The 24,984-nt window shown below is 36.5% G+C and overlaps 1 protein-coding gene across 1 annotated transcript in view; it reads right to left on the reverse strand.

Annotated features, from left to right (window-relative positions):
* Positions 1-24,984, reverse strand: part of ALMS1 (ALMS1 centrosome and basal body associated protein) — a 215,567-nt gene that overhangs the window by 37,936 nt on the left and 152,647 nt on the right. The window contains exons 18-19 of the mRNA XM_038561747.1: positions 22,772-22,942; positions 2,364-3,526 (exon numbers count right to left, since the gene is read on the reverse strand). Of these exons, the coding sequence (XP_038417675.1) occupies positions 2,364-3,526; positions 22,772-22,942 (1,334 nt within the window). The remainder of the gene's footprint in view (positions 1-2,363; positions 3,527-22,771; positions 22,943-24,984) is intronic.

Consider the following 24,984-nt stretch of genomic DNA (forward strand, 5'->3'; position numbering starts at 1 on the left):
AAGTGCATGAGAAGATGCTTAATGTCATTAGTCATTAGGAAAGGGAAAGGCAAATCAAACCCACAATCAAAATGACAATTAGTATGAGATATCACTTCACAACTATTAGTATGGCAAAAAAAAAAAAAAAAAACCCACAAAACAAGGTAAATAAAAAGTGCTGGCAAATGTGGAGAAATCGGAACCCTCAGACATTGCTCTTGGGAGCAGAAAATGGTATATCCTCTCTGGAAAAGAGTTTGGTAATTACCCAATAAACTAAACACAGAATTACGATATGACCTAGTATTTCCATTCCTGAGTATATAACCCAAAAGAACTGTACATAGCTGTTTAAATAGAAACTTATATACAAATGTTCATTACTGCTTTATACAGCGGCCAAAAGATGGAAACCTAAATGTCCATGAACAGATGAATGGATAAAAAAAATGTAGTATATACACACAATGAAATATCATTCAGAAAAAAAACAATAAATTACTGATACATGATAGGACGTGTATGAATCTCAAAAATATGTTCAAGTGATAGAAGTCTGACATATGGGGCATCTGGGTGGCTCAGTGGTTGAGTGTCTGCCCTTGGCTCAGGTCGTGATCCTGGGCTCCTTGGATTGAATCCCACATCAGGCTCCCCACAGGGAGCCTGCTTCTCCCTCTGCCTATGTCTCTGCCTCTTTGTCTCTCATGAATAAATAAATAGAATCTTAAAAAAAAAAAAGGTCATCTATTGTATGATTCCATTTATATGAAATACACAGAATAGGCAACAGAGGGTGACTGCTGGAGTGATGAAAAAGTACACAAACCAGATAGTGGTGATGATATAAAACACTGTGAGTACACTCAGTGCCATGGAATCGTACACTTTAAAATGGTTAAAATTGTAAACTTTATGTAAAGTGTGTTTCACCACACACACAAAAACCCTCTACCAAGATCTTTTGTCCTTATCTTCCCTATAGAACAAAAAGCCTTCATCTGTTTCATCCTCAATTCTTCACCTACCTTAAAAAGAGTCATACCGTACTATTTCTACATGTAATCACTATCATTTAATACCTACCAAAACCTCAATTATGAGAAATATTTATGGCAAACTGCCTGAAGGTCTTGTGCCTCCTTTCCTCTACACAAGTGTTCTCTAAGTTTTTTTTAATCATGCAGTTCTATTTTTTAATCATGCAGTTCTATTGATAAAGTATTTCTAAGCACAAATTAAAGTAGATATTTATTTATAAGTTAAAAAATTATGACTATACTACTTATAAAACATGCACAGAAATATAATTTTTTAAAAAAATATAAATTTTAAAAGGTTGAGAAAAATAAAAACAAGTCTAGTATTTTTCTTTCAATATCTTTCTATACTCAATGATCCCATTTCTCAAGCATCCCTCTTTGGAGAGCACTCCTCTAGATACCCTCAATTTTATTCTTGGGTTAAAGTAATAGTCCGTACTTGCTGACCCCCTGAAATCTGGCTTTACCGAACTCCCTAACCTAAGGTCCTATTAACCTTATGGGTGTTGTTACTGAATCTCTTTTAAGGATGCTGTTGGTGTGTGTTACATACACTGTGGTACCTTCTTTACGAGGACAGATGAGAGAAATTTCTCTTAGGTCTTAGTATCAGAAATACCTATAATGCTTTTGAAAATTTAGTGTGTTTTTATATTACAGACTTGTGTAATTGATCACAAAATTTTAGCATCACCAACTGCTAGAAAACTGCGAAATTCATGACTCACTTCTAGCAACTGTATCCACAGGTATATTGATCTCCCCTCTGGCTTCACCTTGTCTTCTTATCAATCACAATCCTTCATTTATTTATTTTTAAAGATCATGTTGTAGCTCATCCCTCCCTGGATTTAGTTTAATTTTCTGTCATTCTAATTCTTCATTTACTCAAAAAAATCATTATTGTATTACTTATATATGTGTGTGTGTGTATCTGTGTATTTTTTTTAAACACCTAAAAGTTTCTTGAAAGACAGGGAGGAACGAATAAACCATAAAGCCCCAAACAAAAAAAGCCAGGCACTATTGTTCAGAATGGAGGTCATCCTAAAATGGAAGCTCCCCTGTGCCAGGGGTATACTTTGCAGATTCTGAAGCATTTAGCGGCAAAGCCCTTCATTCAATTACCATTCAAAGGGTAATTCATAACTGAGTGTTGAAAAGAATGACAACTCACAATAGCACTGTACTACACTTTCTCACTCTTTTCCAGCTGGTAAGAAATGTGATAGTGAGGAAAGGGCAATTGGCTTTTTTTTTTCAACTGTGTGCAAAGCTTAACTAAAAAGTCCATGAAAAAGGCAGTCACATTGCCAGATGGAATTTGTAGCCATGTACCTGGATGTGTTTCCTTCTGGTGTGCTCAGAAGTCATTTGGGGATGATTCATATTCAATGCTTTCTTGTTCTTCTTGCTCCGCCTCTCAAGGTATCTCCTCTGATGGTCAGTGATGCTGCTGTATAACTTAATTTGCCTGGGTGACAGACAAACTCTCTCATGGCCAAAAGCTTGGATCAGTCGGGCAGTGTCAATGGTGGAGATGGAGCTACTCCTCTCCTGCAAGGTCACCTCTCTATCTGTTTGGGTCAATATATCTGATTCCACAGGAGAAGTGGTGGTGGAAAGGAGGTTGGTGGCAGTATCTGTGAGCAGCTCACTCTCCTCTGAGGGTCTAGAATCTGAAGAAGTGTTGTTTCTGTAGTGAAAATCTGGCTGTTTTCTCAGGATATACTTATCAAACTTAATCTGTTCAATTTTAATCTGATTGGATTTTCCAGCTTGATGAGTAGAAAGCATCTTACTTTTTTTAAGCTCTCCTGCGTTTTTATGAAATTTCTCTAGGCTTTTATACCGCTTCTTTTTCTGAAGCTTGCTTTTCTGCTGTTGCTGTCTACCACTCCATTCCTTAACATCTCTTTCTCCTCTGCTATCATCTTGTGTGCTTTCAGAGGTCCGGAGAGAATATGTGATGGGATTCTGAAGAAGTTTAGCCAAACGATCCAGTCGATCCACCAAGGAAAGTTCTTTCCTATCACCAAACTGGGGAGGCCTCTGTTGCCTCTGTCGCTCCTGATACCTGTTCCAGAGTTCATTCAAACTCACTGTGTGCTGAGCTGTTGGCTCTGGGGTGACCTTATGATCCCTTTTTTGATCATTAAGTTGTTTGTCACTCTTTGGATTATCTCTAGCCCGACTTTTAGCAGTATGCATCACATCGTTTTCCAAGTTTACATTGATACTGAGGCTCTCTATTCTGGTATAATCTGTCTTTGTCTTTTCCACATTTTGACGAGGGGAAGGAAGACTGGTGTGTTCTCTCTGTTTGTCTGGATGATGCTGAAAGAAATCCTTCAGAGAATGCCTCATGAAAACACTCCTCCCTAAGGATTCATGGCAAAAATCTTGATCACTTGGTAGGTGCACAGGATGATGAAAGTAAAACTTGGCTGACCTGAAGACAGAATGGGTAGTATTTTCAAATTCTGAATGACATCTGGACTCTGAAAAGGAGAAAAAAAAGATTTTGAAAGACTTTCAAAATATTTGCGTTCCCTTTAGAAATGGTATTCACACTTAATTCTCGAGATAAAGATACCTAAGGAAAGGGCAGTTTTATGTAAGGTTTCAGAAAATGCCCTGCCTGCACAAAGGATTCTAGCTAGCCATGTGCCTATGGGCCAGATTGGCACAATAAAACTTCAAGGGACTAAGGGTAAAAAGACTTGGATTCTAGGTTAGGTTCTGCCAGAGGCTGGCTGTTTGACCTTAGGAAGGCACTTTAGTTCTCTGGATTATAACAGCAACTGCTATGTATTCACTGTCTGCTACATGTGGAGTGTTATAATAAATGCTATATCTCTTTTTTCCTTTTAATTCAATCTTGTTGATAAAACTAAGAGATAGGTATTGTTAATCTTATTTTCAGTTAAGAAACCTGAGACTTCATTTTCATCATTAGTAATTAAACAGGTAGGATTTAAATAACATTCTAATATGTCTTAGAGGCTTTTAAAATTCCTTTCTCTGATCCATCTTCACATTTTTCCAATTTTTCTTATTGTGGTAAAATACATCTAACATAAAATTTACCATCTTCAGTTTTTGAAAGTCATTATTCTATATCAAGACAGGTATTTTTAGATGTAAGAACATCTTTCAATTATAAACCCTGACTGTACACACTAATATACACATCTGTGGAGTAGAAACAAAGACATAAATGTGCAACAAAGTAACACTTTTGACTATGGGATCCTTTTTGCCCACACTACAGATTACTGGCAATCAGAATGTTCATTAAATACTGAGAACCCCTAAGACAATTTGCCTAGACTACAGTAAGATACATGGATCTGCTTTTATATCTAAAATATAAAAAGACTCTCAAACCTCCCAAAAAACCAAAATCCAGGACCAAATGGCTTCACAGGTAAATCCTACTAAACATTTGAAGAATCAATACAAAATCTTCTCAAAGTCCTCCAAAAACTATAAGAGGAGGGAACATTTCCAAACTCATTTTATGAGGCCAGCATTGCCCTGACCTCAGACAAGGACACTACAAGAAAAGAAAATTACAAGCCAATATCCTTAACATAGGAGCAAAAATCCTCAACAAAATATTAGCAAACCAAATTCAACAATATATAAAAAGGATTATACATCATGATCAAGCGGGATTTATTCTAGGGATTTAAGGATGGTTCAACATCCACAAATCAATGTGATACATCAAATTAACCAAATGAAGGATAAAAACCATAAATTATCTCAACAGATGCAGGAAACGTATTTGAGAAAATTCAACAACCATTCATCACAAAAACTCTCAATAAAATATAAAGGAATGTACCTCAATATAATGCAGGTCATATATGACAAGACCATTGCTGACATCACACTCAATGGTAAAAACCTAAAGCTTTTCCTTCAAGATCAGGAACAAGACAAGGATGCCTATTGTTGCCACTTTTATTCAATATACTACTGGAAGTGCTGGCCAGAGTAATTACGCAAGAAAAAAGGGGAAAAAGGCATCCATTCCTATCCTCTTCTGATCTGTTCTTCAAATAATAATCTTTAAAAATGTAAATTGACCTATCATTTTCTATTTAACAACTTTCTCTTACTCTTATTCCAATCATGCTGGCCTTTCCCCTCGTTTCATTAAGTAGCATAAGGATGGGAAAGCATTAGGCAAAAAATTGAATGTAAACATTCAGTTTGGGTGACTATACAATTTACAAAGTAAAGGCAGTAGGTAAAATAAGGTAGGAAAGGTTACTTGGAACCAACTGAACAGGAAGCCTAGAAATGTATCCACCCATATATGGTTAACTGATCTTCAACAAGAGTGCTCAGAATACCCAGAGGGAAAAGAACAGGCTCTTGAACAAATGATGTTAGAAAACTAGATATCCACATGCAAAAGAATAAAATAGACTCTCACTTTACACAAAATCAACTCACAATGGATTATAGACTTAAATGTAAGGCCTGAAACTATAAAACTCCTAGAAGAAAATAAAGGGGAAAAAGCTGTATGACACTGATCTTGGGAATGATTTCATGGATATGATCCCAAAAACACAGGCAACAAAAACAAGTGGGACTACCTCAAATTAAAAAGCTTCTATACAGCAAAGGAAACAACAAAGTGAAAAGGCAATGTATGGAATGAGAGAAAATATGTGCATACTATATATCTGATAAGAGGTTAATGCCCAGAATATATAAAGAATTCATATAACTTAAGAGTAAAGAACTTGAACAGACATAAAAATGGCCAATAGGTAGATCCAGGAAGAAAGAATGAATGGTAGGTGGATATTTGGGGACACATTACATGGGGCTTGGAACACTAGGCTAAGGACTTTAAATTTACTTACTACTGGAAATTAAGAGTCACCATACCATATTGAGCAGAGGAGTTACATGATTATGGCTGTATTTCTGGAAGGATACTACAGCAATTGGATAAAAGAAAATTTCAAAGGGCTAGCTACAATATATTAAAAAATAAAGCAAAAGTATGGGGTGTCTGGGTGGTTCAGTTGGTTAAGTGATCAACTTTTTATTTCAGCTCAGGTAGTGATCTAAGGTTGTAAGGTCCAGCCCAGCAGTGGGCTTGTAGTCAGCATGGACTCGGCTTGAGATTCTCCCTCTCCATTTGTCCCTCCCCCCAGCTCACGTTCATACTCTTACTCTCTCTCTCAAGTAATAAATAAATCTTTAAGAAAAAAGCAAAAGTAAAAGAATGAGGAAACAGATAACATGACTGTAAAATATATTTGTTTTCCAACATCAGTATTTTTAATCAACACAGTCCCATTGACTTGGGACTGAAGTAAACTATATAGTAAAGAGTAGAAAATAAGCAAGTTGAGTGCATGGAGTATAACGGGCTCAATGAACAATGAAAGTAGATAATCCTATCACATGGCAGTTATTTTTTTTTCTTTTGGTCAAGCTCCACGCCACGCTTAAACTCATGTGATTCACAACCCTGCGATCAAGACCCGAGCTGAGATCAAGAGTCAGATGCTTAACTGACTGAAACACCCAGGCATCCCTCATAGCACTTCTTTAAGAGTAAAAATAATAAAAAAAAAAAAAAAAAAAAAAGGGTAAAGGTCAAATCATTATCTACTTCTGATAATGTGTTAGTTTAATACATTACTGGCAACTGTGATCCCTTTTCTCAATATCAGAGGATTTACAAAATTCTCTCCAAATATATCAAAGTATATTAAAAATGATTTACTACTTTTTAAAAATTAAAGTTAAACATATTCATTGTAAAATATTGAAATGATGCAGAGAATTTAAGGTGAAAAAGGGCTCTCAGGCCTACTTTCCACTGGCCGGTTCTGTATATCCATTTAGATAAAATGCTGCCAAGTAATACACAATATTCCCACCATTTGCTTCAACGTGGATGGAACTGGAGGGCATTATGCTGAGTGAAATAAGTCAATCGGAGAAGGACAAACATTATATGCTCTCATTCATTTGGGGAATATAAATAATAGTGAAAGGGAATAGAAGGGAAGGGAGAAGAAATGTGTAGGAAATATCAGAAAGGGAGACAGAACATAAAGACTCCTAACTCTGGAAAATGAACTAGGGGTGGTGGAAGGGGAGGAGGGCAGGGGGTGGGGGAGAATGGGTGACGGGCACTGAGGGGGGCACTTGATGGGATGAGCACTGGGCGTTATTCTGTATGTTGGCAAATTGAACACCAATAAGAAATAAATTTATTAAAAAAAGTAATACACAATATCTGTTCAATGAAAAAAATATTTTATGTATATGCAAGTATTTTATATTAACTGATTTGACATACCATAATTTAACTAGATATTTAGGTTGTTTCCAATTGTTTATTCCCCTGAAAAATGCTGCAGTGAGTATCCTCGTGTATGTGTGTGTGATTTTGTATGTTTGATACAACTTTATGTGTAGAACTCCTGCAAGTGGAAATGCTGGGGAAAGGAAACATTTATTTCAGTTTTAGTAAGTGTTGAGAGTTTAGATAAAGTGGTCCTATATAATATTTCTGCCTCAGCATCCATTTTCTGTGGGCAATGGCCTTCAGGGGCTTTAAACTAATGCTAGTCCCTCCCTTGAATGCTAGTCCCTCCCTTGTTGTTTGTAGAGAACAAACCTGTAGGGTCATAAGTAAATTTAGTTCCTTCTATGATTTCCCAAAAGTTCTTGTGATAAAGTTTCCCCCACCTTCCAGGTCCTTTCCCATGTGCATGCCTCCTTAGGGTAAAAACCCTGCCCAGCTTATTAAAATACCGTTATTTCTGATTTTGAATTGACCAGTCCAACCTTAGTCTGGGAACCCCAAACTACTCCACCTGTAGACTCCAATAAAGGCATCGCATATCCCAGGTCCTACCATTCTCACTGCCTGCATCTTGCCTTGACCTTCCTGTGTGGCCCCTCAAAGCATGCCATGTACCTCCTCTAGGACTCGTGAGTAATAAACTTCTCTATTTCAATTTCCATGTGCTCTTTTGTTGAGCCACTGGACATCCCAGAGCTCTACTTAACAAATGTTAATTTAATAAAGTCACAACGGTTAAATATTGCCAAACTGCCCTCCTCCTCAAAAAATTTGCCATAAATTTGCACTTCTAAGAGTAGTATTATGAAAATGTCTATACATTTCCCCATACGCCAACAGGACTCTTTATCAGCATCAAATTTATTCATCTGTGCTATTCTAAAGGGCTTTTAAAAATCTGTCATTTAGTGTATTTCTTCAATTATTAAAAAGGCTAATAAGTATTATTTCATATCTTTAATGGCTATTTGTATTTATTTTACCATAAAATTCCTTCTCGTGTTCTTTATTTTTTTTTATTTTTTATTTATTTATTTATTTATTTATTTTTATTTTTTTTTCATGTTCTTTATTTTTATTTAGACTATCTTTGACTTAAAAAAATTCTTTGTATATTAAGAAAACTAGCCCCCTTTTCTCAATATCACACTTGATGTTAGCCAAAAGGCCGAGAAGTGATCCCTTTTCTCAATATCAGTCTAAAATTGTTTTCCTACTTTCCATTTATAAATTGATTTTGCATATGATATTTTTCTACCATGCAGAAACTTAAATTTAAAAATGTAGACCAATTTATCAAATCTTTGCCTTTATGACTTTTAGATTTTGTCACCTCACCTTATTAAGTAATAATAATCCATACCTTCATCTAGAATTTTTATGATCTCATGCTCTCTTTTATACACTTAAATCTCTGATATATATGAATTTTGGTAAGAGGAGTAAGGTAGGGCTACAACTTAAGTCTGTACCTCCACATCCTCAAATACTAAGCATCTCTGAATTATTTATTATTATTATTTATTATTTTTTATTATTTGTTGAATTATCCATCTATTCCAAACTGATGTGAAATGGCACAGAGTAGATGATTCTCATTGTATTTATTTATTTCCATTGAAAAATTGAAATGCTCCAACAGCATCCTTTTAAACTATTATGATTGTATAGTTCATTTTAATATCTTGTATGGCTAAATCCTACACCATTTCCAACATCTTTTTCAGACTCATTCTGGTAAAGAAGAATTTTATTTTGTAAAAAATAAAAAAATAAAATAAAATAAAAATAAATTCCAATCCTACCAAAAAGCTGCAAAAACAGTATAATGAACTTGCATATATTTCTCTTAGATTCATCAATTGCTAATTCACAACCATAAATATATAAATATACATTTATATATTATTAATATTTTAATATTTTATCTGAACCACCAGGGAATAAGTTGTAAACATCATGTCTTTTCACCCTGGGATACTATAATATGTATACCCGGGAAAGAGGTATTCTCTGGGACGTCTAGGTGGCTCAGTGGTTGGGCGTTTGCCTTCAGCTCAGAGTGTGATCCTGGGATGCCTGGATTGAGCCCTGCATCATGCAAGGAGCCTACTTCTCTCTCTGCCTATGTCTCTACCTCTCTCTCTCTCTCTGTGTCTCTCATGAATAAATAAAACTTAAAAATAAGAAAGGTATTCTTACTCTATAACATGGTATAATTATCAAACACATTTAACACTAATATATTAATGTGAAGTTTATGTTCAAATTTCAGAAATTTGCCCCAAACTGTCCTTTATAGTCATTCTTCCCCTGGGCTAGAGTCCAATCTAGGATGACTACATTTAGCTGCCATGTCTTTTTTAGTATTCTTTAATCTAGAATAGTTCTTTAGCTTTTGTCCTTCATGACACCTACATTTTTGAAAAAGACAGGCCAGTTATTTGTAGAATGTCCTTCAATTTGAGTTTCTGTTGAGTTTCACTGTGATTAAAGTTATGCATTTTGAACAATTCTATAGGAGTAATAGATATAAATAAACTGTATAAATAAACTTTTCCCCCATACATTTCACTCACTAGTTTTATCATTCACTGATGATTCCTGCTTAAATCTGTTATTACTATAAGGGTTATAGTATGGAGATTTTCTAACTATAAAGAGGAGCCTCCCCTTTTCTTACCTAATCAGTGAATCTTATCTGTCTTAATATCAGTATAGATACATGAGTTTTTTTTTTAAGTAAACCTTTTGATTTAGAATAGACTTAGAAAAACTGAAGATAGTACAAATATTTTCCTATATTTCATACCCAGTTTTTTTATATTATTAACACCTTACGTCAATATAGTACATTTATTACATTTAAGGAACCAATAAAGATGCATTATTATTATTTTTAAGGATTTTATTTATTTATTCATAGAGACAGAGAGAGAGAGAGAGAGAGAGAGAGAGGCAGAGACACAGGCAGAGGGAGAAGCAGGCACCATACAGAGAGCCCGATGTGGGACTTGATCCGGGGTCCCCAGGATCACGCCCTGGGCTGCGGGCGGCGCTAAACCGCTGTGCCACCAGGGCTGCCCAAGATGCATTATTATTAACCAAAGTCTACACTCTGATTTCCTTAGTTTATACCTAATATTCTTTTTCTGTTACAGAATCCCATCTAGGAATACTGCATTACATTTAGTTATCGTATCTCCTTAGGTTATTCTGGTCTGTGAGACTACCTCAGATTTTCCTTGTTTCTCATGATCCTGACAGATTTGAGAAGTACTGATCAGATACTTTGTAGAATGTTGTTTATTTGGGTTTTTGACGTTTTTTTTCAAGACTAAACTCGTGTTATGGGTTTTAGGGAGGAAGACTTTAAAGTGCCATTTTCATTGCAAATTAAGGGTACACACTATCAGCATGACTTATCATGTTGACTTTGGTGTTGACATTGACTACCTGGCTGAGGTCATGTTTGTCAGGGTTCTTCACTATAAACTTACTCTCTTTTCCCTTCCTATGCTAAACTTTTTGGAATGAAGTTTTTATGAGCAATCCATTCTTAAAGAGTAAGGAATTATGCTCTGGCGCTTAAGGGTGAGAGTGTCTACACTCTCCAAACATACTCATACATCTGGAATTCTGCACAGAAGAACTATTTGCTCCCATTTATTTATTTATTCATTCAATCATTTATTTATATCAATATGGACTCATGGATATTCAAACTTTGGTTATAATTCAATACCACTATATTTCTCAAATTGCTGCAACTTTGGTCACTGGGAGCTGTTTTATTTATTTCTTGTGTCCCATTGACATACTTCCATCACTGTAAGGATTTCTCCTCACTTTCCATACTATAAGATGCTACAGGCTCATCTTTTATATTTCCTGCTCCAATCATAGAGTTAGTTGTTTTTCCAAGGAGTCCTGAACATGTCTTTGTGGGTCTCATTTCTGCATTTCATTTTTATTTTATTCTTTATGCTTTTTTACTCATGGTCCCTATGAGTTTTGTATTTGGGGGAATATTTTGAGGTCTTAGTTGAAATTTCATTAGAGAGATGTGCATCTGCTTCAGTCTGGCGTATGAGTTGGCACTACAAAGCTAGGGCCATTTTAAATAAAATTCTAGGCTGAAGTATATTCAGATACACATGTAGTTCTTTTTTTTTTAAAATTTATTTATATATGATAGTCACAGAGAGAGAGAGAGAGAGAGAGAGAGAGAGAGAGAGGCAGAGACATAGGCAGATGGAGAAGCAGGCTCCATGCACCGGGAGCCCGACGTGGGATTCGATCCCGGGTCTCCAGGATCGCGCCCTGGGCCAAAGGCAGGCACCAAACCGCTGCGCCACCCAGAGATCCCACACATGTAGTTCAATGCACCAATAAACTGTACCAATGCAAAATTCACAACTATAAACCTGTATGAGAGTTGATATGCAGTTACAAATTTCAGGATTTTGCCACTGTCTTCTTTCCCTGAACTCATTACCAAGATGGAGACAGATAAGTTTCCTTGCTTTACTCTTTTGCACAGATGTGTTTATTTCTTAATTATTCTTTTACTTAGATTGCAGCCTACTGGAAACTCAGGCAGGACTTTTTCACTATGGGTGTGCCCTAAGTTCTTATTTTGCTCCCAACTTCATGTAGAATTAGCCCCCCACCCCCACCCCCAGATCTACAGAATTCAGCTGAAACCCTTAGGGTGACAGTCTGCTTTAATGCTTAATTATCTCTAGGGGGGGTTCCTGTTTTCATTCTATCTTTGGGATCTTAAGATGCTTAACTGTCATGTCAACCCTGTTAAGTGTTAGAAGATAGTTTTGAGGGGATCCCTGGGTGGCGCAGCGGTTTGGCGCCTGCCTTTGGCCCAGGGCGTGATCCTGGACACCCGGGATCGAATCCCACGTCGGGCTCCCGGTGCATGGAGCCTGCTTCTCCCTCTGCCTGTGTCTCTGCCTCTCTCTCTCTCTCTCTGTGTGACTATCATAAAATAAAGTAAAAATTAAAAAAAAATTCTTTAAAAAAAGAAGATAGTTTTGATATTTTTATCTAGCATTCTAGTTATTTTCAAAGGAGCTTTTCAGGATAGCTAATCCACCATCTTGCCAGGAATAGATATATAGAAAACAAAAAGTAAAATGGCAGATGTAAATCCAACTATTTCAATAATAACAAATGTGAATGGATTAAACAATTCAATAAAAAGGCAGAAATTGTTACAGGTTTTTAAACAAAAACATAATCCAACTATAAGCTATCACAAGAGACATATTTTAGATATAAAGATACAAACAGATTGAAAATGTATGGATGGAAAACATATCATACAAACAGCAACCATGAAAAAGCTGAAATGGCTATACTAGTATCAGAATATCAGAAAAATATTTTAAAAATATTTTAAAAGATATTTTAAAATAAAAATTTTATTAGAGATAAAGGGGGATATTTCATAATAAAATAGATCATCCATGAGGAAATGTAAGGATTATAAACATATCTACCTGATAACTGGGCGCTGAAATACAGGAAGTAAAAACTGATAGAAAGGAGAAAGATAATTCAACAAAAAAAGTTGGAGACCACAATGCTCCATTTTTCATACTCCATTTTCAATAATGGACAAAACAACTAGACAGAAGAGTAACAAGGAATAGAAGACTGGAACAACCCTATAAACCAATTAGATCTAATACTCACCCATAGACCATTCTATCTAACAACAGCAAAATGCACATTCCTCTAAAATGCCTATGGAATATTGCCAGGACAGACCACTTGCTAGGCCATAAAACAAACCTCAATAAATTTAAAAGGATAGGAATAATACAAAGTATGTTCTCCAACCGTAAGAGAATGGAATTTGAAATCAATAGGAGAAAAAGATTTGGGAACAAAACTTTCCAAAATAACCTCTGGGTTAAAGAAGAAGAAAATATAGGAAAAATCAGAAAATCCTTTAAATAAATGACAATGGACTTAAGAGATTACAGCTAAATCTTTTTTCTTTTTTTTAAGATTTATTAATTTGTTTACAGAGAGGACACATGCATGCACGGGGGTGAGTGTGGGTGTAACAGACTAAGTACAACCTGCAGGGCTCAATCCCATGACCCCTAGATCATTGATCTGAGAAGAAACCAAGAGTCAGACACTTAATTGACTGAGCCACCCAGGCACCCCAGATACAGCTAAATCTTTTTTTTTTTAATATTTATTTGTTCATGAGAGACACACACAGAGAGAAGCAAGCTCTATGCAGGGAGCCTGATGTGGGACTCAATCCCAGGACTCCAGGATCATGCCCTTGGGCGGAAGGCAGGCGCTCAACCACTGAGCCACCCAGGTGTCCCAGATACAGCTAAATCTTAAGAGGAAATTTATGGTTGTAAAATGCCTATAACAAGAAAGCAGAAAGATCTCAAGTAAAAAAAACTCTAAGCTTCTACCTTAAGCATTAGAAAAAAAGCAAACTAAAACTAAAGCAAATGGAAGGAAATAATAAAAATCAGAGTGGAAACTAATGAAATAGAGAATAAAAAAAGGAAAAAAAAATGAAACCAAATTGAAATTACTGTAGTAATTTTCTTACCTACAAAGGAAAGTCCAGGCACAGACAGTTTCACCCTTGAATTCTACCAAACATTTAAAGAATTAAAACTAATTTTTCACAAGTTTTTCCAAAACATAAAGGGAACATTTCCCAATTCATTTTATGAGTCCAGTGTTACCATTATAATAAAACCCAACAAAGACATCACAAGAAAACTATAGACTGATATCTCTCATGAATTTGAACACAAAAAGCCTCAACAAAACACCAGCAAACTAAAATCTAGCAACATATAAAAAATATTATACACTTTTGTCAAGTGAGATTTATCCCACAAATACAAGGTTGGTTCAATATCCAGAAATCAATCAAAAGAATAAAACACAAAACTCACTTGATCATCTCAAAAGACACAGAAAAAACATTTAGCAAAATCCAACCCTCTCCGCCCTGATCTCTTTCTTGATAAAAATACTCAACAAACGAAGAACAGAGGGGAACTTTCTCAATTTGATAAAGGCATCTATGAAAAACCCACAGCTAAAACCATACTCATGTTTAAAGACAGAATGTCTGTTCCCTATACAGGAACATACTAGAATGTCCACTCTTGCCACTGCTATTCAACATGGTACTGGAGGTGCTAGCCAAGGTAATCTAAAAAAAAAAAAGAAAGGCATGCAGACTGCAGAGGAAGAAGTAAAACTACATTTGCAGGTGACAAGATCTTATATCTAGAAAGCCCTAAAGAATACATAAAACATTTATTTATTTATTAAGATTTTATTTATTTATTCATGAGAGACACAGAGAGAGAAAGAGAGAGAGAGAGAGGGAGGGAGAGAGACAGACAGACACAGGCAGAGGTTCTCCCATGCAGGGAGCTTGACATGGGACTTGATATTGGGTCTTCAGGATCACGCCCTGGGCTGAAGGTGGCGCTAAACCGCTGAGCTACCTAGGCTTCCCCTACATAAAACATTTATATGTGAACTATTAAAATGAGTTCACCATGGTTGCAGGATAAAAGGTAAATATTTATAAGTCAATTATATTGTTATACACCTGCAGTTAACAAAAAAACAAATTAAGAAAACCATTCCATTCACAACAGCATCAAACAAAATTACTTAGGAAGAAACTTAACAAAAGGAGTACAAAAAACTTCTATTCTGAAAACTATGAAACATTATGGAAAGAAATTAAGGATCTATATAAATGGAAAACATCCATGTTTATGGATTGGAAGACTTAACATTGTTTAAAAGGCAACAATTCCCAAAATGATCACAGATTCAATACAATCCCTACCAGAATCCTAGTTGATACCCCTGTAGAAACTGCCAAGCTGCTTCCAAAATTCTTACAGAATTTTAAAGGAACAAAATAGCCAACATAATTCTGAAAAATAAGACAATGTTGGAAGACTCATACTTCCTAATTTCAAATCTTACTACAAAGCTTTTTATCAAGACTGTGTGGCACTGACATAGGGATAGACATATAGATCAATGGAACAGAATTGAGAGCCCAGAAATAAATCATTCATCTATTGTCAACTGATATTTGTAAGGGTGCCAAGCCCATTTAATGAAGAAAGAATTCTTTTTAATAAATGGTGCTGAAACAACTGGATAACCACATGGGAAAGAATTAAATTAGACCCTTACCCTGCACCATATACAAAAATTAACTCAAAATGGATCAAAGACCTAAAAGTAAAACTAAAACTGTAAAGCTTTTAGAAGAAAACACAGGGATAAATCTTCATGACCCTGGATTCGGCAAAAGATGTTAGGCATGACACCAAGAACATGAGCAACAAAAGAAAAAAAAAGAGATAGACTTCATTAAAATTAAAAACTTTTCCACTTTAAAGGATATCATTAAGAAAGTGAAAAGACAACCCACACGTTTGAAAATCAACTTTGACAGAAAAATGTATCTTTTTATACAAATAACACTTAGAACTCAATAAAAAGAGAAATAACACAAATTAAAATCTGAATAGGTTCTGAATAGATATTTCTCAAAGGAAGATGTATAACTGACCAATAAGCAAAAGATGTTCAACATCATTAGTCATGAAGGAAATACAAATCAACAGCAAAATGATATACCAGTTGATACCCACTAGAATAGGTACAATCAAAAAGTCAGGGGGCCCCTGGGTGGCACAGTTGGGTAAGCATTCAACTCTTGGTTTCAGCTCAGGTCTCGATCTCAGGGACATGGGATGAGGTCTTGAGTCTGGCTCCACACTCAGCATGAGATTCTCTCTCCCTATCCCTCTGCCCCCCCTCCCCATGTGCTCAGGTGCTCTCTCTCTCTCTCAAATAAATTAATAATTTTTTTCTTAAAAGTAAAAAGAAATTTTTTAGAAGTCAGATAATAAGAAATGTTATCAAGGTTGTTGAGAAACTAGAATTCTCATACACTGCTAGTGGGAAATGTGAAATAATGCAGCACCTTGGCAAACAGTCTGAGAGTTCTTTAAATGATGAAATTTAAAGTTATCACATAACCCAGCAATTCAACTCCTAGGTATATACAAATGAAAACATATGTCTACATAAAAACTTGTATATGAATATTTATATAGAAGCATTATTCATAATAGCCAAAAGGTAAAAACCACCCAAATGTCCATTAATGGGCAAATGGATAGACAAAATGTAGCATATACATACAATGGAATATTATTCAGCCATTAAAATGAATAAAGTATTGATACACGTTAAATCTTATATGAACCTGAAAACATCATGCTGAGTTAATAGAAGTCAGTCACAAAAGTCCACATTTTAGGGGATCCCTGGGTAGCGCAGCGGTTTAGCGCCTGCCTTTGGCCCAGGGCGCGGTCCTGGAGACCCGGGATCGAATCCACGTTGGGCTCCCGGTGCATGGAGTCTGCTTCTCCCTCTGCCTGTGTCTCTGCCTCTATCTCTCTCTCTGTGTGACTATCATAAATAAATAAAAATTTTTTTAAAAAGTCCACATTTTATATGATTCCATGTAATTAATTATTTAAGGTCCAGAAAGAGAAATGTATAGAGACAAAGTAGGTCAGTGGGGATTAATGAGGGGGTAGAAAGGTGATAGCTAAGGTTACAGGGTTTGTACTTGAGGTGATGAAAACATTCTAAAATCAAAAGTGTTGATGGTTGTATATACCTATGAATAGGGTAAAAACCATTGAATTGTACACTTGAAATAAGTGAATTGTATAGTATGTGCACTATATATCAGTAAAGCTCTTTAAGAATGTTCTATAGGCATTACAAAAGTTTTTAAATTTTTCTTAAATTTTTATTTATTTATGATAGTCACACAGAGAGAGAGAGAGAGGCAGAGACACAGGCAGAGGGAGAAGCAGGCTCCATGCACCAGGAGCCCGACGTGGGATTCGATCCCGGGTCTCCAGGATCACGCCCTGGGCCAAAGGCAGGCGCCAAACCGCTGCGCCACCCAGGGATCCCCCTCAAAAGTTTTATTTAAAGATTTTTTTGGGATGCCTGAGTGGCTCAGAGGTTGAGCATCTGCCTTTCGCTCAGGGCGTGATCCTGGGATCCAGGATCGAATCCCACATCGGGCTCCCTGCTTGGACCCTGCTTCTCCCTCTGCCTGTGTCTCTTCCTCTCTCTGTCTCTTGTGAATAAATAAATAAAATCTTAAAAGATATATTTTTTTATTTTTTAAAATTTATTTATTTATTTATATAGTCACACACACACAGAGAGAGAGAGAGAGAGAGAGAGAGAGAGAGAGAGAGAGAGGCAGAGGCACAGGCAGAGGGAGAAGCAGGCTCCATGCACTGGGAGCCCGATGTGGGATTCGATCCCCGGTCTCTAGGATCACGCCCTGGGCCAAAGGCAGGCGCTAAACCGCTGCGCCACCCAGGGATCCCAAAAAATATATTTTTTTAAAGCATACATTTATACATATCTATTAGATGAACCTCATTATTTGCATTATTCTCAGATGTACTTTTAACTATGCTTTTTATAAAAAATTTCATTTCTATGATCTCTCATGACATAGCATGTGTATTCAACCTCTCTCTTACTCTGTATTGTCCATTTCTCCTTGAAGATTCTCTGGAGTTTTGTTAGTTTATGGTCTGATCCGAATTCCTCTACCCCCAAGCAAAGTTCCCTCTCCCTTCTTAAGCACCTTTTCATTTTATACATATTTTTATGCTATTTCATGGTTAAAGATATATGTAGTGTAGCCTCATTATGGATTGCAAATCAGTTTAAAAATATTCCTCCTTGATTCCAACACTTTGGGTGTTGTCTATATTAATATCATGTTTCCAAATTTCTCTTTGAGATGTCTATAGTTTTCCTTTTATTTTCAACCATTCTGAGTCATTTTGTTTTTAATGTGTTTGCTATATAGCATGGAACCAAGTCTGTTTTTTAACCTAATCTGAGATTATTTTAATAGATGAATTTATCCCATAAATATATATACTCTTTTTGTTTTGTTTTCTTCTAATAGGCTCCACCCCCAGAGCAGAATCCAATGTGGGGCTTAAACTCAGAACTGTGAGATCAAGAATTCAGCTGAGATCAAAGGCTGGAGTTTAACCAACTGACTGAGCCACCCAGGCACTCCAATGTTTATGTTGTCTTACATGCTCTCCATTCTCTATTTTAGGTATTTTTTCTTCTTTTACAAATTTACTTTTTTCTTTTCTCCTTCCTTTACTCTCTTGTTACTCCATTTTTCTAAATATTTTAATGTTTTATAGTTTTAGAAATAACTTTTATAATCTTATATACTGTAACTTACCATGTATTTCTTGATTTATTTTTAAAGATGATAATAGTTCACTTATACATCTTTCAGCCTGCCTTTCTTCTGCCTGTCTCCTTGCTAATTTTTCTTTTTGTCTTTTTGCCTTGCTTTTTCTGTGTGGATGCCTGTACAATGTACCCTTTTTCTTTGACGTTCACTACTATTACCAACATATGTCTTGGTGTTGATTATTACCATATAAATTTTTCTCTAGGACTAGGTATATCTTTTTATTATTTTTAAAATTTTTATTTTTTAAAAGATTTTATTTTTTATTCATGAGAGACACAGAGAGAGCGTCAAAACACAGGCAGAGGGAGAAGCAGACTCCCCGTGGGGAGCCCGATGTGGGACTTGATCCCAGGACTCTGGGATCATGTCCTGAGCCAAAGGCAGATGCTCAACTGCTCAGACACTCCGGCATCCCTAAGTTTGTCCTTTTAAATTGTAGGTTCAGTTTTCCTTGTATATCTTATTATTTTTGTTATCTTCTTTGGAGACACTAACAGATATCATTGTGCTAGATTTCCAGTCATTCGTCAAATTATTATTATTTTTTAAAGATTTTATTTATATATTCATTCATGAAAGACACAGAGAGAAAGAGAGAGGCAGAGACACAGGCAGAGGGAGAAGCAGGCTCCATGTAGGGAGCCTGATGTGGGACTTGATCCCGGGTCTCCAGGATCTCACCCTGGGCCAAAGGTAGGCACTAAACCGCTGAGTCACCCAGGGATCCCCAAATTATTTTTTCTAATAGCCTCCATCTCCTTTTTATTTTCTTTTTTATTAAGATTTTATTTATTTATTCATGAGAGACACAGAGAGAAAGAGAGAGGCAGAGACACAGGCAGAGGGAGAAGCAGGCTCCATGCAGGGAGCCCGACGTGGGAACTCCATCCCGGGTCTCCAGGATCAGGTCCTGGACCGAAGGTGGTGCTAAACCGGTGAGCCACCCGGGCTGCCCCTCCTTTTTCTTTTTACAATTCTTTTCCTTCAATTTGTTCTCTGATCCCCTAAATCTTCTTACCTCTTATTATCTAAACTTTTTTAAAAAAGATTATTTATTTATTATTTATTCATGACAGACACAGGGAGAGAGAGAGAGAGAGGCAGAGACACAGGCAGAGGGAGAAGCAGGCTCCATGCAGGGAGCCTGACCTGGGACTTGATCCCGGATCTCCAGGATCACACCCCGGCTGAAGACGGTGCTAAACCGCTGGGCCACCAGGGTTGCCCTACTATCTAAACTTTAACACATTTCACATTTTCTATAATTATTTATAGTGTATAACATGTAGGAAAAAATTTCGTGTCTTCTAGAATATGCTTTTACAGATTATAGTTCTACTTTTCTTTTCCAAGTTATGTCTCCTACACTACCCACTGCAGAGTTGTAATTCTGTTTTTCCATCTTATACATTTCTTTTATTGTGGTAAAAAATACATACATAACATTTGCCATCTTAACCATTTTTAAGTATACAATTCAGTAGTGTTAAGTATATTCACATTGTTGTGCAATAGATCTCTAGAACATCTTCATATTGCAATATTAACACTCCATATCAACTAAACACCAATTCTTCTTGCCTCCTCTCTACCAACCATGGGCAAATAATTTTCTACATTTCTATAATTCTAACTACTTTAGATACTTCATATAAGTGAGATATACAGTATTGTCCTTTTGTGTTGGCTTATTTCACTTAGCACAATGTCCTTGAGCTTATCTATATTGCAGCATGTGACAGGATTGTCTTCATTTTCAAGGTTACATAATATTCTTTGGATGTATGTACCACATTTTCTTTAACCATTCATCTGTTGATGGACATACGGGCTGTTTCCGGAATTGGATTAAGTGTAAATAATGCTGTGATGAACATGAGAATGGAGATCTCTCTAAGATACTGCCTTGAATTATTTTGGATATATACCCAGAACTGGGATTGCTGAATCATGGTAATTCTATTTGTAATTCTTTGAGGAATCTGAATACTATTTTCCATAATGGCTACAACATTTTATATTCATACCAACAGTGCACAAGGGTTCCAGTTTCTCTGCATCATTGGGACAATTGTTACTTTCTATTCTTTTTGTTCATATCCCAATTAGTGTGAAGTGGTATCTCATTATGGTTTGTGATTTGCCTTTCTCTGATGATTAGTGATTTCAAGCATCTTTTCATATGCTTGTTGGCTATTCATATATCTTCTTAGGAGAACTGTCTATTCAAGTCCTTTGCCCATTTTTTTTTTTTTTTTTTTTTCCTTTGCCCATTTTTAAACTGGGTTTCTTTGCTGCTGAATTATGGAAGTTCCATATATGGTCTGGATATTAACCAATTATCATTACCTTTTCACCCTGTTGTGTCCTTTAATGCAGCTTTTTTTTTTTTTTTTTAAGATTTTATTTATTTATTCATGACAGAGAGAGAGCGAGGCAGAGACACAGGCAGAGGGAGAAGCAGGCTCCATGCAGGGAGCCCGATGCAGGACTTGATCCCGGGTCTCCAGGATCACACCCCAGGCCGAAGATGGTGCTAAACCACTGGGCCACCGGGGCTGCCCCTTTAATGCAGTTTTTAATTCTGAGTAATATAATTGATTTATTTTTGCTTTTGTTGCCTATGCTTTTGGTGTCATATCCAAGAAATCCTTGCCAAATCCAATGTCATGAAACTTTTCCCTTGTTTCCTTCTAAGAGTTTTAGATTTAGCTCTTATATTTGGATCTTTGATCCATTTTTGAGTTAAGTTTTATATATGGTAAAAAGTAAGGGTTCGACTTCATTCCTTTCATGTGGATATCCAGTTTTCTAACACCATTTGTTGAAGAGACTCTACTTTCCCCACTGTGTAGTCTTGGCACCCTGTGGAAAATCATTTATATGTTATCTCATCTATTAATCTTGATGTGAGTAACTGCATCTGGACTATTTTCGAAATACAATATGGATAGATTAATGCCTTGACTCCTTTCTTTCCTTATCTGGGTATATTTTATCTTCCTCTAAGTGGTAAAGTTTGACAGCTAGGTAGTAATGACTTATGTTCTATATGTTCTTTCATGTTAGAAATAGGGGGCCATGGGTAAACATAAACAGATCTAATCTCGACTCTTTTACTATAATTTTTTAAATGTTTGTATTGTGGCTCTGTCTTTATTACAGTCTTCTGGAATGCCTTCAAATTTTAGGTTTTCCCCTGTTTCTGTACTGAAACATGATACTTCTATTACTGCCAGCCTGAAGTATTTATTTTTTTTTTAAGATTTTATTTATTCATGAGAATACACAGAAAGGAGAGAGAGAGAGAGAGAGAGAGAGAGAGAGAGAGAGAGGCAAAGACACAGGCAGAGGGAGGAGGCTCCATACAGGGAGCCTGACATGGGACCGGATCCCGGGTCTCCAGGATCACGCCCTGGGCTGAAGGCAGCGCTAAACTGCTGAGCCACGGGAGCTGCCCTGAAGTATTTATTTGTAATCCTATTTCTAAATTTATAATACCTTTCCCCAGAAGTAACAATTATTTTACATAATGAAGTGATACAGAAGAAGAAGGAGAAGGAGAAGAAGAAGAGGAAGAAGAGGAGGAGGAGGAGGAGGAGTGAAACTCTAAATTGTGAGGCAATGTTATTATCAGAATAAAATGAGGGGTGCCTGTGTGGCTCAGTCAGTTGCGCACCTGACTCTAGATTTCAGCTCAGGTCATGATCTCAGCATTTAAGGATCTCAGTCCTTAAATTGAATCCCACATTGGACTCCATTCTCAGCAGAGAATCTGCTTGAGGTTTCTCTCTCCTTCTCCCTCTGCCCCTCCCCCTGCTCCCATTCTCTCTCTCTCTCTCAAATAAATAAATCTTTAAATAAATAAATAAAATGGAAACACACACACACACAGGCCCTGTCTCTCTCTTATTCTCTGTCACTCCCCCCTCATACTCTTCTTCCTTTCCCCCGACACCCCAATCCCCCTCAAACTCTTCTCTCCTTCCCCTTACACCCCAATCCCATTACCTGCAATATCTATCTGCAAGGATTCCTTATCTTCTTTCCAGGCTTCCTTAGGAAATGTCCTCTTATTAAGGATCTCCTCTTTCTGTTTAATGGCTTTAGTGTCTGGCAGACTTTCAAGCTTTATGTCTTGTAGTCGAGCTGAGTGCTCTGCAGCAGCAGCATCGCTGGAACCTAAGAGGGGTAAATTAACACAGTATCCAGATAGAAGGTTGACAAAAAATATTTTTAAAAACCTCTCAAGCATCTAATATGTAAGAAGGCACTGTAACTGGTATTGAAGATAACGATGGTATAGAAAATAAAAGAATTACAGCATAAGAGAAAGACAGATTATGTACTCAAAAAAGGGAGAAACTACTTCTAGTTAGGAGGATCATGAAAGAACTCTAGGGTAAAGAAACAACTGATCTGGATGTTAGAAGTTAGCTAAGCTGGGATACACAGTGAGACAAAGAGAAAGGCAATTTAGGCAAAGATAACTATATAAGAAAACAAGACAGAAAAGCAACTGAACATCTAAGTAACAGAGCAAATATATGGTTTATTTGAGTAAAGAATATATAAGGAAAAGAGGTGCCTAAAAAGCTGTTTGGGAGCTGATTTTATTATTTGGAAAGACTGTGCTAAAAGAGTTCAGAATTTATTCTTAAGGGTAATGAAAACTTTCTGATTATGAGATTAACATAGTCTGTTTCTAGAACATTCATTTAGTAACAGCAAAAAGGGGGGTAAAATTTTGAAGTGTTGCCCAGAATACAACATAACTTGTGAAAAAAAGCAATACACAAAAAAAGAGAAGTGGCTAATTATACTCCAAAATGTTTCTATTTACAATTGTGTCAGAGACTACCAGCTGTCCTCTGAAATCCCTTATTCTAGCTTCTAAAATAAAACCCTGACAATAGAGTGGACAGATCGAGGAGATCTTGTGTCCTTCAAATGCCTCCCTTCATGAGCACAAAATCTTGTTTCCAGCCATTAATTGGTTCAGAATCTGAAGCAGAGGTAATGGTAGGCAACCAGTGTCCCTAGATCACTGAATAATACCCCAAAGAGCAGCCTTAGCCATCATCCTTTAGAAGAAGTTCTGAAAAGGAACTGGTATCAAACAGAGAAATGAAGAATTAAAAAAACAATGGGCTTTGGAAGATTTTGGGTAAAAGATTTTGGCTGCTGGGTAAAAGAAATTTTGATAATGTTTATTTGGGGAGAGAAAAACAAAGCAAGTTTATCCTGGCTCTTAAAATATTACTTAAGGCTCAACTGGAGAAAGTAAGAGGTAAACATTAGCTGAGAAGAGAAGTAGAAACCCAATCCCACCTTAAATATTCAAATATTTTCAGTCTGTATGGTTACTACTATGATGCTACCAGTTTACTTAATTCTAGAATATGCACCCCTTGGACCTGTCTATGGAGAACTTCACAAACTCTCATTTTGACGAGAAGACTGCTACTCTTATGTCATAGGACTGGCAAATGCCTTGTCTTACTTTCATTAAAAGAGAGTTATCCATGGAGACATTGAGCCAGTGAACCTGTTCCTTGAGTCAACTAGAGAGTTTAAGATTACAGATTTTGGGTAGTTGGTATACGTCCTCATCTTCCCAAACTACCTACTGTAGCACTCTGGATTATTTGCCCCCTGAGATGATTAAAGGCTGAATGTGTGCTGAGATGCTCTGGAGCCTTGGGGTTCTTTGCCATAAATTTCTAGTTGGGAAGCCTCCTTTTGAGGTAAGCACTTACCAAGAGATGTATAAAAATTACCCTGGGTTGTATTTCTATTCCTTGACTTTGTATGAGAGGGAGACAGGGACTTCTTTTCAAGACAGCTGAAGCATAACCCTAGCTAAAGGCTGATTCTCAAAGAAGTGCCCAAATACCCCTAGATCATAGCAAACTTATCAAAGCCAACTAGCTGCCAAACTTTGAATCTTTCAATATTTTGAACCTTATAGGGTGGGGTGCCTGGCTGGCTCAGTCAGTAGAGCAAGTGACTCTTGATCTCAGGGTTGCAAGTCCCAGCGGCACACTGGGTATAGAGATGATTTGAAAAAAATAATAAATTCTTAAAAAAAAAAATCTTGCACGGAGAGAAATCTCTGAGCCACAGCTGCTGTATAATCTGTCAGGAACAGGCTACTGACACTTATCTTACTACTGACTGTCTGCCTGCAATCTAGAGCACTACAGAGTGGTTTTTGTTTTGTT

The sequence above is a fragment of the Canis lupus genome, chromosome 17, assembly GCF_011100685.1.
Source record: "Canis lupus familiaris isolate Mischka breed German Shepherd chromosome 17, alternate assembly UU_Cfam_GSD_1.0, whole genome shotgun sequence".
In the NCBI taxonomy this organism is placed as follows: Eukaryota; Metazoa; Chordata; class Mammalia; order Carnivora; family Canidae; genus Canis; species Canis lupus.